The 23718-nt window shown below is 52.9% G+C and overlaps 1 protein-coding gene across 2 annotated transcripts in view; it reads right to left on the reverse strand.

Moving 5' to 3' along the window:
- Window positions 1-11404: 11404 nt before the first annotated feature.
- Window positions 11405-23718, reverse strand: part of RGMA (repulsive guidance molecule BMP co-receptor a) — a 40721-nt gene continuing 28407 nt past the window's right edge. For both annotated transcript variants that reach the window (XM_006123331.5, XM_006123332.5), the window contains exons 3-4: window positions 21091-21602; window positions 11405-15379 (exon numbers count right to left, since the gene is read on the reverse strand). In XM_006123331.5, the coding sequence (XP_006123393.2) occupies window positions 14669-15379; window positions 21091-21602 (1223 nt within the window). In that variant the 3' untranslated portion in view covers window positions 11405-14668. The remainder of the gene's footprint in view (window positions 15380-21090; window positions 21603-23718) is intronic.

The raw sequence follows: 23718 nt of genomic DNA on the forward strand, positions 1-23718 counted from the left end.
AGGATAAAATAAAAAGACCTCTGAGCTAGGACAGCCCAGACCCTTCGCACAACAACTTATTTTTCACCACTGGACAAAACCCAGAAGTGAGCAGATCTGCAGAGGGAATTGGTGCATTAATACCCATTCTGTTTCCATCTTTGTGGCTATGAGAGCGTTAGCATGCTGGAACCACTTGGACGTTGGTGATGTTCTGTAGGTCTGGGAGTCTAAACACCCTCCTGGCTATCGGGAACTGGAGTGTTTTATGTCATTGTGCTTGCTTCATCTGATAAAGCCTCCAGAGCTGATGCTGGTTTTCAAACTATGGGTCGGGATCCAGTCCTGGGTTGTGGAATGTCAGGCACTAGGTCGCATGGCTGCAGGGGGATCAGGTGACCAGAGGGGGTGTTAAGGCAGCTACCTGCCTGTCCTGGCACCACAGACAGTGTTGTGCCTTAAAAGTGGTCAGCAGCAGGCCCGACTCCTAGGTGAGGGGCAGGGAAGGGAGGGCACAGGGCTCCATGCACTGCTCCTGCCTCCACCACTAGCTCCACATTCCCATTGGCTGGTAATCTGTTGCTGGCTGCTTCTGGGGTGCAGCATGGTATGTGGTGCCAGGAGAAGCAGGAAGCTGCCTTTTCACCCCAGCTGCACCACTGACCAGGAGCTTCTCAAGGTAAGCGCCTCCTGCCCCAGCCTTGACTCCACCCCCCAAGCCAGAGCCCCTCCTACAGCCCAAAGGTCTCATCCTCAGACCCACCCCAGGGCCCACACACTAGTCAAATTATGTTGGGTGGTGGCATCAACAATTTTCTTCAACTGGGTCATGAGAGAAAAAGTTTGAAAACAGTCGTGGTGTGGACCAGGACCCCACCGAAAGAGAAGAGACAGGCTGTAATAATTTTCCTAAAATAAGATGGAGAAATGGGTTTACAGGTAAGCGGCTCAGACTATAGAGAGTCTAGACATAATATTCATTTTTATTGTATTATCCCTTCCCCACAGGGACAGCGCCCCCACCCCACCCCCACAGAGCCAGGCACCGGAGGAACGGGACGGCTGGGTAAATTAAACCAACTTTTAAAGTCGCTTCTCTTGCTGGCTGCCTTGGCTCACATTGTGCAGAGGGGTGCATCGCTTGCCCAGCTCCTGGGTCTCTGCTGGTCACGTGGGCCGGAGTAGCATGCACTCCACTCCCACCCCCAGCCTGGCACTCCCCTAGCGTGGCGCCCGGCAAGTGCCCCCTCCTGCCCCCCTTTGCTACGACGCTGCCGCGCTCCTCACTCCCCCTCCTGACACGGCAGGGAAAAATTGTCCCCACCAGGCTTCCGTCTGAGGGACGCAGGAAATACCAGACGTTTCACATGTCCGGTATTTCCTGGTTTTTTTAAACCAGATGGCGCCCGCAAATACCGGACTGTCTGGGTGAATATTGGACACTTGGCAACCTTAGATCCTACAGGGGGGCTACCTGGCTTGGGTCCTGCCTTCCGCCGCCTGGGGTGCAGGGCTGGGATTGCTGCTGCAGTGGCCAGCTGGGGTCCCACCTGCCACCATGTGGGCCACAGGATTGGGGCTGCCGCATGGCCAGGTCTGGGTTCCACAACCCGGCCCAGTTAAACTAAGGTTTAGGGGGTAACTGGTAAACCATTTACATCCCTACAGCAGGAATGCAGCAGTCAGCTGCTGGCAGAAGAGAAATGAGGCAGCTGATCGTGCATTCAGGGGAGCACAGGGGGAAGACCCCCAGGTGTGTGGCCTGCTTGTCCCAAGAAGCGCAGCAGCACCAGGCCAGAGAAAAGCACGTGAAGGGAGGAAGGTCTAGCTAGCGGGGGAGCACTGCAAAGGGGGGAGGGGGGGGAGGGAGCAGATGACAGAGCTAGGAGCCAAGGAAGGAGGAAAGAGGAACAAGAACACTAGAAGGGGGTAGGCTTGCCAGGTGTCCCATTTTGAACCTGAGAGTTCAGTATTTGAGCCTTCTGTTTGGGAAACAAATTGAGAAAATATAAATGTTCGGTATTTTCTAAATAAGATGTAATGTAGATTGTGATGTAATGTCAAGTGTGTCTGGTATTTTTGTTGAAACCATCTGGCAACCCTAGAAGGAGGGGGAGATGATCAAATGAAAAACAACCTTGACAAATTACCCATTAGGAAAATGCCAGTACACTGCATTCAAAGCAGCTGGAATTCTGGCTCTCTTATCCCCTACTCCACCCAAGCTACATCCTGGGCAAAGAAATCCCAGAAAACCAGGCATTAGCAGTATGGCCATTGTTCAATACCACGAGTCAGGCCCCATCTGTGATAATTATGCTAAACAAACTGGGGAGGATAAAATTTTGATCCTGTACAGGCTCAAATAACTAGTGATGCCAATAGTGCATGGGGATGCCTGGCTCAGGGGGAAGGGCGAGTGCACTGGGATGGAGGAGTGCTAGGGGAGCCTGGCTCTGAGGCAGGGGTGAGTGCATTGGGATGGTGGGGCTGGGGGGCCTGACTCAGGGGGAGGGGTGGGTGCATTGGGGGTTAGTGTGTGGCCCCAAACTGGAGGGAGTGGTGCAACTTTTGCTTAACTTTGGTCTTCCCCCTTTTTTTTCCCTTGACAGAATTTTTTCCCTGTGGGTTTTTTTGGGGGGGAGGGTGTTCAGTATTTTTTGTTAACCCATCTGGCAACCCTAGCGGGTTCACAATTAACTGGTTAAACATTTTGTTTAAGAGGTTAACTGTTTAACTGCTATTTTGCATCCTTATCCTGCTGCTGGTGCTTCTCCCAGACAGCTATTCCTGTTTCTTTCCCACTGGCTGGCTGTGTCTACATTGGCACCCTTTTCCGGAAAAGGGATGCTAATGAGACACTTCGGAATTGCAAATGCCGCGGGGGATTTAAATATCCCCCGCAGCATTTGCATGAACATGGCTGCCGTTTTTTTCCGGCTCGGGGCTTTGCCAGAGAAAAGCGCCAGTCTAGACGGGATCTTTCGGAAAATAAAGCCTTTTCCGGAAGATCCCTTATTCCTGATTTTAAGAGGAATAAGGGATCTTCCGGAAAAGGCTTTATTTTCCGAAAGATCCCGTCTAGACTGGCACTTTTCTCCGGCAAAGCCCCGAGCCGGAAAAAAGGGGCAGCCATGTTCATGCAAATGCTGCGGGGGATATTTAAATCCCCCGCGGCATTTGCAATTCCGAAGTGTCTCATTAGCATCCCTTTTCCGGAAAAGGGTGCCAATGTAGACACAGCCACTATGTCTAGATTGCATCCCTTTTTCGGAAAAGGGATGCAAATTAGACGTATCGCAATTGCTAATGAAGCGGGGATTTAAATCTTCTCCCCTTCATTAGCATAAAAATGGCTGCCGCTTTTTTTATTTTAAGAGGGATAAGAGATCTTTCGGAAAAGGCTTTATTTTCCGAAAGATCCGTGTCTAGACTGGCGCTTTTTTCCGGCAAAGTTCTGTGCCGAAAAAAAGCGGCAGCCATTTTTATGCTAATGAAGCGGGGGAGAATTAAATCCCCGCTTCATTAGCAATTGCGATACGCCTAATTTGCATCCCTTTTCCGAAAAACAGATGCAATCTAGACGTAGCCACTGTGTATTGTAAAAGCGCCTTGCTTTTCCAGACATCCAGGCTATCTGCAGCGAACAGCCTGGGCATCTAGTGACAAGGGCCAGCATCAGCACTGGAGGCTTTCTCAGACCAAGAAAGCGCAATGAGAGGTCAGAGGAGCAGCTTGAGAACCAATGCCCAAGCTAACTGAGTGACAGCTGTTTATGCAGGCTCTGAAACTAGGGAGAGCTAAGTGCCATTCAGTCACTTGTGCAGAAGCAAAGTGGTGGCAGGCCGGGGGAAGAGCACAAAGAAAGGCAGCACCTGACTGGAGAGGGCAGCTGGCCAGCATAGAAGCTGCAGAGGACAGAAAATTCTGAGTGTTGCAGCTGTTTTATAGAGACATGTGGCAACCAGGTGGTCATTATAGGGCAGAAATAGCAGACCATGATCGTATTGTCCTGGAACGGCTATGAAGGTCTCATTGAGCTGGAGCGAAGCAGGGTTCCCAGATCCTGCAGTGAGCTCTCCACGCTCAGGGTGTCCTTCCAGCAGTGGGACGTGTGTCCCTACCTCCTCCATCCAATTAAAATGTGCTGAGGATAATTAACATGCACCTTGAGAACCCATCATCCCCAATGTAATGCATGCTCCCACCACTGTGCCTGCGTTTGCACCCTGGTTCCAAGAGACTCGGAACAGGGACTGAGCGTAGGCTACTTCCTCAGTAGAGCAGTCCAGGAGTGGCTCCAACTTGGATTGTTTTCAGTAGCTTTCCCCTCCTCCTACACAGTTTGAGTCGCTCGCAGTCCCTGCCGTAAGTCTGGGCCCAGCCCAACTGCAGTGCAGGGGACAACGCTAGCTCGGAGCAGTACGAGCTCATTATGAAAAGGCCTTGTTTTGTTTTGTTTAACTTTTCCCACCTGTGGCCACTGGACTCAGGCTTTTCCACTGGCTGTGCTTCTACGCGGAGCCAAGTTTCAGCCAGGAGTGAAATTTCACAGCTGAGTTTTATGCCCCCCTGAAAATGGATTTTATAATGGAAACACTGACACAGTTGTTAGCTGTAGCAATTTGGCAGCGTGGGCAGTCTCAGCTCCAGAGAGGCCCAGAGTGGGGGAGCGGGCTGCACTCAGGCCTGAGGTGTCTGAGCAGCGTTTTGTGTGTGTGTGTGTGTGTTGTGTGTTGTGTGTGGAAGGGGGAACGAAGAGCTTACACAAAACTGGCTTAGAGCTCTTCATTTCTTATTTTCATGAGGGCTCAGTCACCTCCTCGGGCTCTCCTGCACCTTCCTGCCGTCTCCACGGGTAGGTCTTCCTGGCGAGCAACCCCACAGGCCCCTATGTCAGGCTAGTCCTAATGCGAGCAGCCCTCCTACACAGCCCCCCTACCTGAGCCCCTGGGGCTTTGCTCCCCGGCGTGTGTGGAGGGAGCTTCGCCTTTGGAGCTTTGTGCTGCAGCTGTGATTCTTCCCCAGGGAGTTGTGGGAAAACGTCTCTTTCTGGGTGTACAGCAGGAATTGTGGGGAGCCTCTGGAGGCTTATCAGACCTTAAGGTGTCTTCCCAAAACAGGCAAGTTCCCTGCTTGTGTCAAAGCTGCTTCTGCATGTGAACCCACCCTCTGAGCTGGGATAGCTTAAAGGCACCATGTCACGTGGGAGGTGGTGTGTGTGTGTGTGTGTGTGTGTGTGTGTGTGTGTGTGTGTGTGTGTGTGTGTGTGTGTGTGTGTGTGTGTGTGTGTGTGTGTGTGTGTGTAACTCAGCTACCTCTGCCAAGAAGACAGACTCTGTATCCTTACCTGGCCTCCACCACTCCAGTTTGGGAGCAGCTTCTCTCTATGCCCGTTCTGCCTGTCCCTTGGCCTCACAAATGCTAGTCCTGACTAGTTCTCTCGCCTCATACTGTAAAGCCTCCCATCTCAGAAGCGGGGGGGGGGGGGTCTAGCCTATGGCCCGTTGTCCCATGCCCTCCGTTTGTATTCAAAGTGGCTGGAGGCCCCCCAGGAGCCCGTACCCTGACTCCGCCTGCCTCTGCTGTGGGCTGCTCATTTTTCATCGTGAAAATACATTAGCAAGGTGAAAGGCACCCCCTGTGCTGAAGGCAGGGAGTCAGCTCTTACTCTGCCCTTCCCTTGCTCCTGGGGCGAAGGCGAGGATGGGTGCTTTGCAGTGTCTCCGTTGGGGCAGCAGCGACAGGGGGGTGGAGTCGGTTAGTGGTTTGAACACAGGCCCAGGAGCCAGGACACCTGGGTACTGACACAGTGTAGCATGGGGCCAGTCACTTCTCTTGTGCCTCAATGTCCCCATCAAAAATGGGAACGTTCCTCCCCGTGTTGTGGGCTGCTTACTCAGTGCTTTGGGAGGAAAGTGCTGGAGCAGCACAGGGAGCTGCTACTAAGAAAATATCGGCCGTGGGTAGGCACTTGTGCCCCAGCCCAACCTGGGGGATTTTATTTTAAGAACAAGTGGTGTAGTCATGGAGGGCGGATTTACAATAGTAATAAGCTCTCCAAGTTGGCTGCAGCAGCATCCCTGCCTTTTACTGGAAAGGGAACTGCTTGGCTTGCCAGGTCAAGGGCCTGTCACACCTGGCACCAAACCCAGTCCCATCAATTATGGGCAACAGAAGGGCTGGTTCTTAGCACTGACACAGAAACTGCACATTTGGCTGGTCCCAGCCTGGAATTCTAACTGCTGGGTCTCCAAGGGACACAGCCCACGGGTTCACCTGGCTAGCTGGCCAGGGTGAGAGCACTTAGGTACATGATTCCACCCAGGACTAAGGTGCTCTGTTCCTTTCTATAGCTCTGCTGCATGGGCACCATCTGGTATCCAGGTGGGCAGCAGATGATGCCAAGTGAGCACAGGGATCTGAATACTAAGGGCTGGGTTAATAAACACACCAGCACAGAGAGAATGCATAGTGTAATTGCTGTGCAATAAGTGGGTGTAATCTGCTTCCCAGATCTGTCCTGCCCCATAACAGGAACCTCTGCCAGGCTGCTACCGAACTGCAGGAGCTGCTGTCTATATTGTTGCAGGAAGGTTATGAAGATAAAATCTGCGACTTTACGGCAAATCAAAGGGGGAAATATTGTTCCCCGAGACACGACTTTGAGCTCCTACTAGACCAGCAGCTCTGGCCCTTCCTGGTGTGCAGTCAGACCTCCGAGGAAACACTGGACTTCAGCTGTTATTTCGAAAGCCAGGAGATGGGCCAGGCAGTGCAGCGCAGCATGCCTCTGGTGGCCCTTCCGTGTTGAAGCAGGTGCTGCCATGATAGAGTGGGGGCCAAAGCCTTTAAGCCCTAGAAGGTTGAGCAATCTCCGCACGGCCAAGTCTCAAAGCCATTTCCTGACTGAAAACACAGTCCCCCCGTACAGGCTGAACCTCTCTTAACCGGGACTCGCTGGCCTGGCAACATCCCTGGTGTTCCAGGACCAGTGAGTCCCATGGAGGGCTAGTGGCTGGGTGCCCTGCATCAGTGAAATTAGAAGCCCAACCGCAGGGCTGCTTGGTGATGGGACCGGGAACCCGGGAGTGGGGCTTCCCGTGGTGCAGCAAAGAGCCGGGCAGCCCTGCTGGAGCTGCCTAGTGAGGCCGGGAGGCAGCAGGGCTGACCAGTGAGGCTGAACCCCAAGCGAGGCTGTCACCCAGCGGCACAATTGGGCCCCAGCAAGGGGGCTGCCCCACGGGAGACTGGCAGTGGGGCTGTGCATGCGGTGGCAGGGCTGCCACGGTGAGGCCAGGAGCCCTGTGCGCGGAGGGGCCGGCAGCAGGGGGAAGTTGGCTGGGAGGTTGGCAGCAAGGCCGTGGCTGTGGCAGTGGGAGTCCAGAAATGACCTTCCCTGGTCCGGCAAAATCCCTCAGTCCTGAGGGCGGTCCCACCTGTTTTAGCCGCCTTGGCTGGTGGGCTTTGCGGGACCCTCCATAATCCGAGAAGTGTAAAGAGCCACTTAGCCAAGGGTGGACCCAGCAGCAGCGAGCTGGCCACCAAGCCCACTTGCTGTTCCAGAGACAGCCCTCCAGAGGGCAGCCAATTCCAGAGAAAAAACCTTCGGGGAGGAATCCAAGGCTCCCTTTCCAAAGCAGGCAGGAGCTCTACATCCAAGAGGCACCTGCTCCAGGCACTTCTGCATTCCAGCCAGGCTCTGCGCCGGCTGGACAGGTGCAGTGCCTTGGATGCCAATGGGGGCTACGCGCACACAGCCCAGAGCAGAGTTTAGCCTGTGACGCGTCACTAGGCTCTCCCAGGGCTTCATGTGGATTTTGGCCTTCGCAGCCCGGGTCGCCGTTTTCGGCATCGAAAGTTGATTTCCGCCTACGCAGCCCGGGTCGCCATTTTCGGCTTCAAAATTCGATTTCGGCCATCGTGTCCGAGGGGGGCGTTTTCGGGCTCTGGATGTGGATTTTGGCCTCCGCAGCCCAGGTCACCGTTTCCGGCATCAAATGTCGATTTCGGCCATCGCGCGGAGGGGCCGGCAGCAGGGGGGACGCTCCTGCCAAGACCTGGCAGTGAAGGGAGGGTTTTGGGAGCGGAGCAAATGAGTGGCTTTTGCCTAACCTGTTCCTGGCTGCGACACTGAGACATCCCAATGAAACACAGCCGAAGACACGTCTTCGCAGGTGCAGCATTCCAGGCTCAGGCCAATGCAAGGAAGCACCCTATAGATTAGTAGTTCTCAAAGTGGGGTCCACGACTGTCTTGCCAGTAGGGTCAGGGTCAGGGTCAGGGTCAGGGCTTGCCCACCCCTCCCCCCTTGCAGCAGGGAGCCTTTGCTGCTGCTCCAGACCTGTGCCGCCCCCGTGAGGTTGGAGTGCCAGTACCAGACTCCCCCTACACGGGGAGGAGGAAGCCTCGCAGGCCACATCTGGCTTCCGGGGTAAGGAAATGGCTCCATGCGCTGCCGTGCCCCCTCTTCCCAGCTGGGGGAATGGCAGCACAGGAAACCGCTCACCTGCAGGCTTTCCCTGCTGCTCCCATTGGTTGGAATCACAGCCAATGGGAGCAGTGGGGGACAGTGCCTGAGAGTGGCAGGAGGCATGGGAGTTAAGTAAGCCCTCTTCCCGTCCCACCCAGAGCTCTCCACCCTTATCCCACTCCTGCACCCATTTTGTCACTATGGGTGGTTGGCTGGTGGTCCATGGAAAGGTCTGCATTGAATGGGGTGGGCCATGGGCCAAAAAGTTTGAGAATCACTAGTATAGACCTATGGGCTGTGTTTCTCCAGCTACCTCCCAAGACACCTCCAGAACCCAGAGGCTCTTCAGTGGAAGCAAAGGCTCAGTGAGGGCCGTGTGGGTCATTGATGGGGCAGCGGACTGGGGGGAGTGCTGGCAGGCCCCAAGAAACATCAGTCGGTGAATGCAACCAGCAGAACAGCAAAGACCTGCCTGCAGTTTGTTGCTGCAGGTTTAGGGACCTCAAGACAACTGTAACACACTCTCCTCCACCCCATATTCAGCCTCCTCCTCAGTGTTAAGATGGAGCTTAGCATGTTTACCTCCTGCCTCGCTGACTTAGCTGAGAGCAGTGGCTGGAAAGCAAAGAGTCAGTGCTGCTAGTGTAACCCACAGCTTAGTGTGTTACTTGTTCCCCTCAGGGTTGTGTCGCAGGCTGGGACAGCGTCAGCAAGTTTTAGCCTGCAACTCAAATCACAGAGACACGTCTCTGGCTCTGGAAGGCCTCTTTCTATCAGCCTCTGCTCCAAGTCCCTCTGGAGTTTTGCCAGCTGCTGTCTTTGCAAGGAGAGAAGTATGCTCCTGCCGCGTAGGATGCAGCATGTTAACACAAGTGTTGCTGCTCCGGGAATACCCCTCACACAGCTCAGCAAATAGCCCACAGGAGGAGAGCAGCTCGCAATGCCAGGAGTTTTCAGAGTGCTCTTTTACCTCACAGTAGCCACCTCCTTGCACAATGGGCTGACCTGGGCAAAGAAGTTGGTTTGGGATCAATCTGGGCCCTAAGGCCTTGTTGGCACCCAGCAGAAAATGTCTCCTTACCTCGAACTCACTAACATGAGGTCAAACCCTCAGGAGGACATGGAGGTTTGCAGTTTTCACCTGAGCAGGCAGGCTCTCTTGCATTTGCACTCCTAGCATTCACTCACCCCAAGTCAAGCTAAGGCCTAAGCACATCTCACAAAACCATCCCTGCACCTTGTATTGCAGGGGGGCAAGGACTGCACTGCAGCTGATTGAAGTGAATCCAGGGCAGGTTTGCACCTTAATGAGGTGTTAACTCATTCCCAGGCAGGTGCATATAAATAAGGAACATTGGCCTTATAGGAATGAATGAATGAGTAGAGGAGAGTGGTGCAGGACTTGGAAGTGTCCTTTATTCAGTATGACTCTTGGGGCTTTTCTAGCAATTTCAGGAGCTAGGCTCTCTTTTAGAAACAGTCTGCAGGGAAAAGCCATGAGGCAGAGAGGGCAGATCAGTTGTTTACCATGTCAGACATGGGCCTTTGTAGGAAGACCTTCCAGCAAAGGGCAAGTCTTTCCTTTGAGCTCCTCTCCTGCAGAGCCACAGTCAGGCCTTGTCTGAGTGGAGAAGACAGCAGATACAAATAATAGTTCAGGGCTCTCAGCTTCTTCACCTATTACTGCCTTCTACTTTCAGTGGCCAAAAGCTAAAGACTGTGGTGGCCTGCTAATTTGCCTTCATGTAAGGCTGGGAGATGGGCTACTCTGTGTGTCATAGCATAAGCAGCGTTCTGGTTTAAAGGCACTAATCTAGCCTCCGAGGGGATGAAATAAAGGGCAAAAGACTCAGTGGTTTATCACGATTCAGGGTATTAGCAGGGAAGCAAATTATGGCACTTCCTAGTGTTGTGGTGCTTGGGCAGCTCTTGCCTGCTTACATTTGAAATGGTTGCTCTTCGCTTGAGAGAGGCAGATCTCGGCTGAGGTCTGAAAAAGTTTGGTTCTTATGCTTTGATGGTAGAGTCAGGATACCTGGTAACAGAATCAGATGTCGGTAGGGGATGTTGCTTCCTGAATCCCAACAAGTCAGGAAGGGTGTGTCTAGACTAAAGGGATTTTTCGAAAAAAAAGTGGTCTTTTTTCCAAAAAATCTTTACCTGTGTCTAGGCTGCCGGCTGTTCTTTCAAAAGTAAATCGAAAATGCGGCAGTAATGCAAACTGTGCTTTTTCAAAAGAGAACATCCAAAGTGCCTGGGTGCTCTCTTTGGAAAAAACGGCTTGCTTTTTCCAAGTACTGGTTGGAGTCTAGGTGCTCTTTTTCAAAAGTGCTCTTTTTCAAAAGTGTCTTGCAGTCTAGACGTAGCCTAGGTCATGGCCTGACAAGCATAATAAGGCTTTATATATATTTCTCATCAAATGGTCTTCATCCTAGCTGTAACTGTGGATGTTTTCATAATCCATATCACTGTTTAATTCTTTCCTTGCCCTAATGGAATCTGGTGGAAGTGAGTTCCACAGGTTAATTATGCATGATAAAAATTTGCCGTTTTGAATCCAGCCAGTAGAGGGCAAAATCTGCTCCCAGTGGGCCATCAGCAAGGTTTGAACCTAGGAGGCCCTACTTACAGCATTAAAACATAAACCTTTTAACTCTTTCCTAGTATGCTACATGCACACGCGCGCGTGCCAGTTCATTACAATACCATAGACTGGGGAGTCTCAACCTGGCAGGCTGCAGTCATCTTGAGTTTCCTATGTTGCCAAATGGGAGGAGAATCCCAGCTCGACAGGGAGGTTGCTGCAGATGGGTCATGGCAAGGAAAAGGGGGGGTTGGTTTGCTATAAAGTGAGAACATTTCACACACAAAAATAGGAGCTTGTCAGGGAATTCTCGCCTCTCTCTCATTTTCTTTCCCGATTAGAATCAAACACAACACAAGGCGGTTGTCCAAAAAAAAAAAAGAAGAGAACCTTTACTTGCATTTTCATCAATAAATAATTTACAGTATGTACATGCAGTGACACCCTACAGGGTCCAAAACACAAGGAGCAGTCAGGAGATTCTCCCCCTCCCCAAAACCAAATTTTTTTTTTTATTTTTTTTATTCCAACCACATCAGGTCTTCCTTGGCCACACTTCACCTTTAACTTGAACTGGGTCACACACAACCAAAATAAAGTGCTTAACTGTTAGCTTCTAAAAGAGGGATAACCCAACCACTGTAATACATTCAACCACCACTGGAGCACTGACCTACTAGGGAAGGCCTGGGCTGTGCAGAGACAATCAAGATCACAGAGGACTTCCTTCCTCCAGAGGGTAGCTCTGACCACAACATCGCACGCTTTCTTATGCTGCCACGACAGGAAGTAGCACTATGACAGCAGATGGCGCATGGTTATTATGGACTATGCTGATTGGCTAACAGCAATGCCAGTCTCTGCCTAGCCATATACTCCTGTCCTGATAGCAGCTCCACGTCCCAAGCCTAGGTATATCTGGGATTATTAGTGGGTTACCCAGGTGTGGGGCCCCACCAAGCTGATAATGACTTTCAATATTCACCTCTCCAGTTTCTAGGGGTAATAAAGTTTAGATTTTCATGTAGTGAAGGAGCTAAGGGGACTGAATGACTCTGGCCTTGGTAGTTGCATAGAAGCCCGATGAATCCCTCCCAGCTGCTAGCTACCAAACACACTAAGGGAATGTATTACCCCAAGGACAGGTATGCACAGGATTAGCAATGGAAAGTTCATGAGACTTGTGCTCACCCAGCAAGGTGAGCTCTTAAACTTGGCGGAAACAAACCTCTGGTCATACTATATGGGCAGAATCAAATCCACCTGGGAAACGGGCTGTTCATAGCCACTAAAGGAGCCTTAAAGGAGGCAACGTAATCTAGTCAATTGGACTGGGACAAAGGAGACCTGGGCTCTGTGATCCTGGAAAAGTAATGTCACCAACTGTGCCTCAGTTTCCCCTCTCTTCCTTGTCTAGATTGTAAATTCTTTGGGGCAACAACTGTCTCTCACCAGGTGCCAATGCAGCTCTTAGCAGAATGGGGTCCTGATCTCCACTCGGACATCTAGGCTACTTTAATGCAAATACAGATCATTTAGAATATCTCCATTATTTCCTTTTCGAGCTGCCCTCCAAGAGCTCTGTGGCCAGCAAATTGATTGATCTACCATCCCGTGGTTGGTCTCCCCAGCTCCCTACATTGTGAGATCCCTATTTTAAAATCGCCCTAAACAGAAACACGGGCCACCAGCAGACAAAGCAAGGAGCAAAGTAGTAAACACATCTTTCTGTTACGTCTCTTCTGTTTTTCGTTAAACACCTAAAAACCAATTACATCTCTTCATCTGTACAGTCACACGAGATCAACGCCAGGGCTCCATATATTAGAGAGACAATATAAATTACACCCAATGACACATGTTGCATTTCTCTGCTGCTTTACAAACGGAGTTCTACAGCTGGCGGGACACAAAGAATAGTTGCTCGAGTATTTACAGGCGGCTGCCACGTGGCACTAGTTTGTACGTGCTGCAGGGTGCGTCACATTCCCATTTCTCTATGGAGTCAAGAGACCATGCTTAATTGCTGATTGTCCTAGTGATCTACCTGTGCCTCTGGGGAGAACTCTGGGAAACTCCAACTGGGGGAACAATGGGGGATTCCCCCAGAGTTCTCTCAGTTCCAAGCCAAAGTGCAGATGGTCTTGTGATATGTGAGCAAAGCACCAGGCAAATCCCAGAAGAACGTGGAGAAGAGGAAGCGGCACTGCCTCTCAGATGGCAGAGTAGATTATCAATTGCTTTGCTGGGATTCGTTAGGGCCTGCCCCCAGCTGGATTTTCAAACAGCCCTCCTCAGAATCAAGCCAGGAAGAGCTAAGGTGCAATTGGCCTGAAGTGAGATCACTAGGGGAGAAGTGGGGGTTAGCAGCAAACAAGCAAAACTCCCCCCACTTCAGGGGCTCTGCTGTTGTCAGAGCTTTGCCCTGGCTTTACTGACCCACAGCCACCCTCCAGAGGGTGAAAAGGGACAGGGCTAGAGGGGGGACACTCCAGCTGCCAGTACAGGGCTTGAGGAGGACTGATCAGTCACTTCACAGTACGAATCTGGGAGATCGCTGACGCCTCCCCACTCACTCTGCCTGAGTGTCCTAAGAGCTAATGGGAACAAGGGGCCACGTCACAAGGAGCCCTTCAACTACTGGGAGGAGGCTGCTGGCAAATGTCAGAAACTGCTCAAATCCTGGCCAGGTTTCTCTCTTTGCCTCTCTGAGGGGAGGGGCCAGAGAAGGCCCACAAGGATTCAACCTCGAGGCTATGAAGTGACTCAGAGAGTCTGTGTACCGGGACTGGACTTCCTGGACCCCATTAGCTCCCAGACACCCTCTGAAGCCCAGCAGATGCAATCAGTGAATGACCCGCCCCTGGAAAGTGCTGTTCAGTGAAGGATGAACTGTGCACCTCAGACCCCTGCAGGGAGCTGGATGCTGGGAACAACAGGGCCTTTAGTGATGGACAGAAAACAATTCAGCCAACTGCCTACCTCTGCAGCTTCTCTCGGGGAAGGTGCCTGCCCAGAGCTAAGGGGGGGGGCACCATTGTAGTTCCTCTATCTGGGTTTAGCCCCCCGCATTTGCAAAGGCCCAGCAGTGAGCAAAGCCCCACTTAGCTGGTTGTACACAGACGCAGGGCCTGCCTGGGCAGCAGTAGGGGCCTGAGCACTTTAGCAGGTATAGTCATTTGTGACGTGTGAAAATCAGAGGCCAGCCTGTCTCTTTGTGTCCCACGAGGGTCTCTAGGCATGGGCCACCCTGACCAGCTGGGGCTCTGCCCCCTCCTCCCAGGCAGCAGCAGGCAGCCAACTCCCCCAACACGAAGCCACTTTCACAAATGCCAACATCACAGTCACCACAACCGTTTGCAGTACCACGAGGGAGCACTAGGGGGAGGGGAGGGCATTCCACCCTCCTCACCCACGGGAAGAGGAGAAGGGTTACATGAGGTATGGTCCAGCAGAAACCGATGGCTGCTATCTGGGGCAGGCCCATGACATTCCAGAGGGCCTAATTCAAGGGGTTGAGATGCCGGGATGACTCTTTAGCTCCCAGCCAGACCTGCTGTTCAACTTCTCCTCATCCAGCACAGACCATCGTCCCCTTCTGTGGACCCCTTCCTCCCCCACCGAGGTCCCATCTATAGAAACACTGACCAGCACTGACTCAGACACACCAGCGCCACCCAGAGGGCAGGAAGGGCCCAGGGATGGCCCGAGGGGGCTGCATTGCCTGGGCCCAGCTCCCGTGTCCTTTCATAGAGGTGCAGCTTGTCCTTGTTGGAATGAAGCATCTTCACATCTTCGAAGGCGTAATAAGCAGCCAGCGTGAAGTTGACGTCCCCTGTGGTCAGGAGGTCAAAGACGCAGGATTGGAAGTACAGGTCCTCCACGGGGAGCTTCTCCCGGCACTTGGCCATGGCTGTTTCATAGGTGAAGAACTCAGGGAAGGGGACGAGGCTGGACCCCTTCCTGCGAGCCCGGCCTTCTGTGGCCTGACCAGAGCGGAAGGTATGGAAGTCAATCTGTTGGTTAAGTGGGCAGCCCCGGAGGCAGAGGTAAAGGCCCTGGTTGTCCCTGTCCTCCACGGCGTTCACTACCTCCTCAGGCATGCGCACGGCAAAGGTGAGGTAGCGGCCCACCTGCCTCACCACAATGGTGGTGCCGATGTACTTGGCTTGGATCTCAATATGCTGGCCAGACACCTTCTCGGTGATCTTCAAACTGTTGGCACCATGCTTGTCGCCGCCGTTCTTGGAGCCGTCGGCGAAGGCGGCCGGAAGCTCGTCCATCTCCGCCTGGTACACTTTCTGGTCCACACACTCCTGGAAGCTCTTGAAGATGATGGTAAGCTGTGAGGGGCGAGGGAGGAGAGAGAAGGGGGCATTAACCAACACTGATAAACCTGCTGGGCTCAGTCATCAGTACATGTCATTAATGAACACCAGGCCTGAGTGGTTCATTCTTCAACAACCGCCACGTGCCTCCAGAAGCGGTTTGGAGAGTCCGTCTTTGGAGGCACTTTAAATGTGGGCCTCAGTCCACCAACACAGAGTTCCCACTACCAGTTCTCCCCATTTTATGCACAAAGCCACCAGGCTTCAGCCTACAGGCGGGTGCATCAAAGGGTGCAAATCAGCTACACATCAGAAGGAACCAGAGACAGGACTAGAATCCAAAGGCAGAGATGTCCTGTCCGTACCATACTTGGCCCCCGGCTTTAGGGGACGCTGGGACCAGGACAGCCTGGGGGTTCAGTGGGGAGCCTGGTGCCGGCAGCAGCGAATGACCCGGCCCCAGCTTGCTCTGCTCCACCAGCTCCTGGCATTGCTGGTGCCAACAGTCTGAAGATAACCAAGAAGCCAGAAAGAGTTAGGTCAAGGGTCTGCAGGAAAGGGTGGAATGGGTTGAGATGGGCCAGAGCAGGGGCAGGAAGAGGTGGAGTGGGGTAGGAAGCAGGGTTTCCTGGGCCCTGCAACTCCTACGGACAGCCCTGCCCAAAGGTCATGCTGCCATATCCCACAGAAGTTACCTGTTGGAGTGGAGCTGTGACTATGAGACTTGAAACCCCATGGGAGGGAGAGGAGAGACCACTGATTAGCCCCAGCTAACACGCATCATGTCCCTAAGTCTCTGTAAATTGTTCTTCACACTTAGCTTCTACTTCTCTTCAATTCGCTGCAAGCCCCTCTGACATTAAGCTTCTTGCGGTATGACCACAGAAAGGAACAAGGACTTGCTCAAGATATGCAGCAAGATGGTGCAGAGACCTCTCCTCCTGACTCCCCCCCCACTGTTCCTGGCTCCCAGGTCTGTGCTCAGTCTGCCCCCCTCTCTCTAGCTGGGATTTCCTTGTCAGGCTACTGCACATTTTAATCCCTCCTGGGTTTATACAGACTCTGTTTATTGGGGATGAGTCTGAACTAAACTCCTCTCAAAAACTTTAGGGAAGTTCCAATCTGGATCTAAAATACACAGCTGACAAGCAGACTCCTGGGATTACTGGGGCCTTTGGCTCCATCCTGCTATTTGTTTACATTGCTTTTGGAACAAACACCAGGTTCAAATGGCTCCCAACAGGGCTCTGGTATTTCCCTTGACTCTCTCCATCAGGGAGGTCTGCCCCAGCCATTCTGCTCCAGATTTTCCTTTGCTGCTCCCCACTGGGTACAGCAATAGGGGAGCTGCAGCGTAGATCAGTGTCCAACCCTGCTCAAAGTAGGTTTATACAACACAGTGCTTAAAATCCCCCCAGCCTCCAGAAGCCCTGTGTACGCACCAGGGTTCCCAAAATAGTGGTGGAACCAAACTGGGGGGAGTGGAAACAGTAAGGGAATTCTAGGTAATACTTCCTAGCACAGCCGAGGCTACTCACAAAGTGCCAGCCTGTTAGGGCAGCAACACGGTTTCCTTTTCTTTGCCCCTGTAGAAGCTTCTCCTAGGGTGCGTCTACACTGCAGCGTTTTTCCGGGAAAATAGCTGTTTTTCCGGAAAAACAATACTTGCGTCCATACTGCCATTGAGTTCTTTTGATGGAAAGGCGAAAGAACAGAGGGGTTTTTCTGATGGCGGTAAACCTCATTCTACAAGGAAGAAGCCTTTTTCCAAAACAGCTTTTTTGGAAAAAGGCGTGTGTGGACACAGAAGGGGGAGTTCTTTCGAAAGGAGAGGCCTCCAGGAAATAACACAGGTGCCCTGGTGGCCACACCATCCTGACTAATCACAACTTAAATGCGAGACAGGGTCCAATCAATGTGAACGCTCTCTTTCGAAAAAGCACATTGCTTTTTCATTGTGCTTTGCTGTGTGGACGCGCTCTGTCGAAATAAGCTTTTCCAGAAGATCTCTTCCGGAAAAGCTTCTTCCGAAAGAAGCCTGCAGTCTAGAAGTAGCCCTAGTCTGCAAGGTTTAACTGGAGTTAAAAGGTGTGTCCTTGCTTTCCTCCCCAGATGTTTCTATTCCAGCTTTCAGGTTTTGGCAGATACACCCCAGTTTACTGGAGGTTGTATCCTCTCGCTGAGAGCTCCCTGCTCCAGTGAACAGCACCAAAGCGGAAGCCTGGATGTACACAGACACCATCCACCTTGGAGCCAACTTGCGGCGCAAGGGCTGCCTGTTCCAGCAGCTATGCGGGCTGGGTAAACTTGCTGAGTCGCCACACTGAGCGATGACTCATCACTTCTCAGCACCACTTCCAAGGATAACATGGTGCAGAGCCCCAAGTCAGTTCTAGGATGCAAAGGCCCCAGCAAGTTGCGTGCCAACCCTCACAGAAACTGTGATACTTCCCACCCCAACCAGAGATGGCGGCAAACCCCTGTCCTCGGTCACTCTGGGAGTATCTTGACAAGGATCTGTGCTCCCCACAGGCCTGAAAAGCAGCTGGCTTATCACCAGCCATCCCTGCCCTTCCTCTGGATCAGGGGAGCTGAAATGTGCTTCCTGTCAGCTTCAGCGCTCATGCAGCAAAGAGGAATTCAGCAGCAGCATCCCTCAGCTCAAAATCCTCCCTCAAGCAGAAGCCGGATTTAACACTTAGGATGCGTCACTTTGAGTTCCATTGTGCTACAACTGGGCATTTGCCACTGCGTTTACTCAGCGCTACCCCCGGTCCCTGGAGAGTATTTATCTTGGCTGCCACAGCACTGCGAGAACAGACTGCGCCCCACAAAATGCCTTGTCCTGGCTGTGAACCACAGACACAATTACTAGCTAAAGCAGCTGGGAAGCCAACACTAGAAACCCAGCACTTCGGCTCCAAACCACAGGCTTTCCCATGTGAACGAATGCTCTCCCTTATCCAGACCTCCGGCATGCTGGGTGACTTAGCCTCTCGTGGGCCCAGCCACCTGCGGGCATCACCACACACACACAAACCCAGAGCAGGATGGAGACAGTGACAAGGGAACATGATCCCTGAGGTTCTCTCACCTCTGGCATTAAAACCATGGCTAGTTGTGAGCGGGTGGCTGGATGAGGGTTGGGAGTCTAGCTGGGGCTAGATGGATCAAGCAGCTTGGGCAAGGAGCCTTTCATCTTAAGGTGACTGGTTCAAATCAAATGCTGGTGAGCAGAGAACAACACAGGTGAGGGCCCTACATGTGTGTGTCCAGTTCCTATCACAGCCGGCGCTCGTTCGCTCCCTCCATGGCAGAGGCCAAGTTCAAATCTGGTCTTGAATACTGAACTACTGGCTCTCCTCCCCAGACGGTGCCTACCCCTCAGGCTTTGGGGCAGTGCAGAGAGATTTCCCACACTCAGCCTACTCTGGAAATGAGGAGAGGGCTTCTCACGTCAGCACTGTCAGCCTGGCACTACAGTGACTTCAACATAGCCGAGGAAGCCACTCATATTCAAGGACTAATTACCCCCGCACTTGCTGGGGAGGGCGGGGGTCTCTGCAGAGACTTCAACAGCAGCATCGTTCTTCTGCAACCACCAAACTGCTTCTCCCCCACCTCTTGCTGCCAGTAACTAGTCGAGTAGTGACTCCTGCCCGATAAGCCTAGGCGTATCGAGTAGTCAACTACTTGACTAATCACTTACATCCCTAATCTGGAGCAGGGTGAACTCACTTCCTTGCCAAGAGCCCCCCACAGCAATTCGAGGCAGGGGGAGCCGGAGCTGCTGCTGGGGGGGGGAGCCAGCTTAAAAGCCGGTTCCATTCCCCCCAGCACCGTCTCGGAGGTGGGAGAGGCAAGGGGACAGAGGTGCAGCATCTGGGACCGGGTGCAAGCCAGAATTCAGATGTCCCAGCTCGCGCCCAGTACCCCGCGGTGTCTCTGACTTCTAAATGTAATAAGAGCTGGGCAGAGCCGCAGTGGGGTTATTTCCCGGGGCTGGGGACTAATCCTGCTGTGGCTCTGCACTTTCCCCCCTTATCAACTAATCGAGTAGTCGATGGAATGTCCATCAACTACTCAATTAGCTGATTAAATGCAGTTTAACATCCTTACTGCAGGCTCCTTCAGCTGCCATCACTGCCACTTTGCACAGGCCACAAAACAGTCAGGAGGGTGGGTTCAGCGAGTTTTACTTGTTGCCAGTGATTTCTGGCACCTTGTCATCCTCCTGCTGTTCCCATCCCTGAACAGGAGGGTCACATTGCCCTGCAAAGGAATCTGGCACAGGGGGCCTGGAACAAAACTGCAATGCTAGGGGAAGGGCAAAAGGAGGAGACATTCGGGTTTCTGGTTTGCCTTTCAGGGGAGCTACCAGCTGTAGATCCCAGCGCTTGCTCCCTTCATGATCTGACCCTTTTTTCACAACATAGACCTACACCAGGGATGATGCGTCTCCTCTGAAGACACTCAACGATCTGAAGGGGACGAGATGCAATGGGGAGAAACCAGAGTCCGTCTAGGGGGGCTAGGGAGTGGGGAACCAAGTGTTTGGGAGAAGAGAGTCTAGGGCAGGGGTGGGCAAGAGGCTGCCAGCGGGCCGGATGCAGCCCACCAAGCTACCGGACCCAGCCCGCAGCTGCCTTGCTGGGAGCCTTAAGCATAGTGCAGCGGCAGCAGCTTTAAATGTGGCTGCTCTATTCTGGGAGGGAGGAGAGAGGCTTTGTGCTCTCGCCAGCCCCTCCGCAAAATCTCTCAGCTCCCATTGGCCAGCTTCCAACCAATAGCAGCTGAGATATTTTGCTGGTGGCAGGGGCAGCCAATAAAGCCTTGCCTGCCCTCCCCTCTTCCCCCTTGGTCCCATACACTCCTTCACCCTGCTGGGAGCAGAACCGCGTGGAGCAGCTTGGGACTGCACCCTTCAGGTTCCTGCAGGGCTGCTGACTGGCAGCTTCCTAGGTAAACATCTCTCAGCCAGAGCCTGCCTCTGGTACCCCCACTTTCTTTCCCTTCCCCAGGCCACCAATCCAAACTCTCTGTATCCCTTTCCCCCAGGGCACAACTCCCTCCCAGACCCTGCACCCTCTCCGACACCCTTCCCCCACGTCAGAATCCTCTCCTGCACCCATACTCCCTCCCTGACCCTGCATCATCACCCAAACCCTCTGCACGTCCTTCTCCCAGGTCACAATCCCCTCCTAGAGCCTCTCCCTCAGGCCAGAATCATCTCCTGCACCCATATCCCCTTCTGGACTTTGCACCCCAACCCACTGCCCCAGATCACCACTCCTTCCCTTCACAATCTCCTCCTTCACCCAAACTCCCTCTCAGATGCCACACCCCCTCCTGCAACCAGTCTCCTACCCCAAGCTCCCTTCTGCACCCAACCTCTGTCCCAGACCCCAAGTCTCCTCAGTAGAAATCTGGCCCTTGACCACTTGCCAAAATCTTGGAGTGCTCCCCCGCCCCATTAAAAATTATTGCCCACTCCTGGTCTAGGGAGAGGGCCTTGATTTTCTGGCGAGGATCCTGTAATTGTGGTGGGCTCAGACTCCATCTCATTTTGCTGGATAACCTGGCGTGAGCAAATGAGATTCAACAGATTTTTGGAACCTTTTGTGAGGCGGTTGGAGAAAAGGGGATTCAAAGGGTCACCCCCAAGGGGGGCAATGTCAGAATGTCGCCATGCCCCGGGGGACAGGCCATCTGCCCCATGCCTTTACCTTGGTCGTTGCCGTTGCCAGGGACCCAGGTAGCACTGGCGTGTTGGTGACCTGGACGTTCAGGTAGTTATTATCTATGAGCGGCCAAGCCCCCTGCACTTTGCAGGTCTGGAAGCTGTCTGTGAAAGTCCTGAGGTGGGGATCCCCAAAGAGCCCACAGTGGGTGTAGTTTGGAGGGGCTGAGTGCTTGTGAAAGCTCTTCTCGTAGTGGCAGATCTCCGGGCTGTCGGAGCGCTCCTGGCTGTCCCCGGGGGGCAGTGTGCGAAGGCGGGGCTGCGAGGTGGGGCCATCTTTGGAGCAGTTGTGTTGGACCATGAGGTCGTCTATGCCATGAACGGCAGAGTGGTAGGCCAGGTCCCCCCTGCAGGTGCGAGCTGTGCGGCGGGTGCAGTGAGCGTAGGTACGGAGAGCTGTGCAGAACTCCGGTGCCTCCTCCGTGCCAAGGTGGTGAGAGCCTGACGTGGCCGCCCAGAACTCAGAGTTACACTTCAGGATCTTGCACTGAGAGGTCACTGCAGGGAAAAAACCAAAGGTGTTAGCAAGATGCCCAATACACAGCTCAAGTACAGCACACCACCACAATGCCACCTCTGCTGGTGAGGCACAGCTGTGGCAGCTGGGTAGCTACACACACCTCACTACCAATAGAACAAGGCAAGAAGTGAAGAAGAACCCAGTCCCCAGATGACTCCTAACGGGGAAAATTAAGGCGGACTGACAGAAATGCAGGGCTGGAAGGGACATTCAGAGATCAAGTCCAGCCCCTATTCTGAGGAAAGACCAGATAAACCTAGATTATCCTTGGCAAGTGTTTGTCCAATTGCTTTTTAAAAACCTCTGAGGCAGAGATTCCACAGTCTCCCCTGGAGGCCTAGTCCAGCTCAGCCGCTCTTAGAAAGGTCTTCCAATATCTGACCTAAATCTAGATTAAGCCCATTGCTTGTGGTCCTGCCTTCAGTGGGTGTGGAGAACAACAGATCAGTCTTTCTATAAGAGCCCTCAGCATATCTGAAGACTCTCTATGTTGGCTGGGATGCTGAGAACAGCTTAACATCATTCATTTGGGAGAAGGGGGGGGGGGGGAGGAATACCATTGAGCCTTTAACATCAAGAGGCTTTTAGGGCCTGGCATTCAAAAATATGCCTGGGCAATGGTGAATCCAAAATGGTGTGCACAATGGTGCCAGAGATTTGCATTTTTCCAGGCCCAAAGCAGGTGTCTATGCACAGTGGGCTACCTAGATGAATAAGTGGTCTCCTTATGCAGCTGATTTGTGTACAGAAGCATTGGCTCTGTGGGGCTTCACACACAGCAGTGGGCCTGTGTGTGGACACTGGGGTAAAATCAGGTCCTTAGCAGTTGTAAGGGGGAAAGCCCTGGTTTTACACCCACCCAGCACTCAGGCAAAGTAAGGAACTCTGTCAGCTCAGCAGATCTTAGCATTTGACAGGTAAGGTTCTGAAGACTGGGGATTTTTTGCTGATATAGCTGCACTAATGCAAGCCCCTAGTGCAGACACACCATGAAAAGTGGCTTATGCTGCTACAGCACCCCCTTGGATCCCAGGGGCTGTCTGAAGTAGGGAAGCAACAGCAGTGCAACCTCTTCAAGTGCCAACAAGCCCTGAACACCCCTCGCCCAGTAGGTAAAGACATAAGACCAAGATTCTTAGCATTAGGTTTGATTTCAAGGGGCGGTTCAATTTGTTCACACTCTGTGGGCTGCCTGACACCCCCCCTTCACCACCACTATATTGTGCTGCTCTCACACATTCCCCAATCCCTGCACCCCTGTTGTGAGTCTCCTGTCCTGCACTAAACTCTCTTGAAGTTCAAATGCCTGGCTCCTCCAGGGTCAGCAATGCGCTCAAACCAGACAACTGGGCAGCTGTCTGGGGAGCCTAAAAGGCAGAACGCTGCAGAGGAAATGCAGTGCAAAGGAGGAACAAAGTACAAAGGAGCCTTCTCAAGCAGCTATCGATCGCCTGATCTCCTGTAGCTAGCACCTTGACACATTGCCCATTCCAGCGGCTCCATTAATGCTGAGAGCAGTGCCTGCGGACCTCTGGCCCCTTTGCCCCTGCCTCAGTGCTGTTCTAAAGCTGCAGAGATATGGGCATCAAAGGGAAACGTGTGAAAGGAAACAGGCAGAATCTCAATCAGCTTCTGGCATGGCCTGTGTAGAAAACAGTTCAGCTTGGACAAGCTACTAGAGCAGCCTTCGTATCCAACCAGCAAGCCTCTGGCTCCCAGGTCAGTGCAACCAGAGGGGCTACACACATGGAAGGCCCTCTACCAACTCTGACTTATGCAGCTGAGCACTCAGAGCAGTGCCAGATGCCCACAAGTCTAGGCGCAAGCAGGGAAAGCCACATACAATGAGCGTTAGATTTAGTTCTTTCAGAGGAACATATTTTCCGCAGAGGGATGTGGCTCCCCTGGAGCAGGACACGGAAGTGACTTCGCAAAGTTCTAGACACAGGGCCTGCCCTGCACATCACACAGCTAGCGCGCCGGCAATGGTAATTTGGAACCTCTCATTGCTCACAGTGCTTAAATATTCCTTCCCCTCCTCCTAATCAGTCCCCTTGGGAGCACATGGAAACTGTGCAGGATCAGGCCCCAAAG

The sequence above is a fragment of the Pelodiscus sinensis genome, chromosome 14 (genome assembly GCF_052426305.1).
Source record: "Pelodiscus sinensis isolate ZL-2025 chromosome 14, ASM5242630v1, whole genome shotgun sequence".
NCBI lineage: Eukaryota > Metazoa > Chordata > Testudines > Trionychidae > Pelodiscus > Pelodiscus sinensis.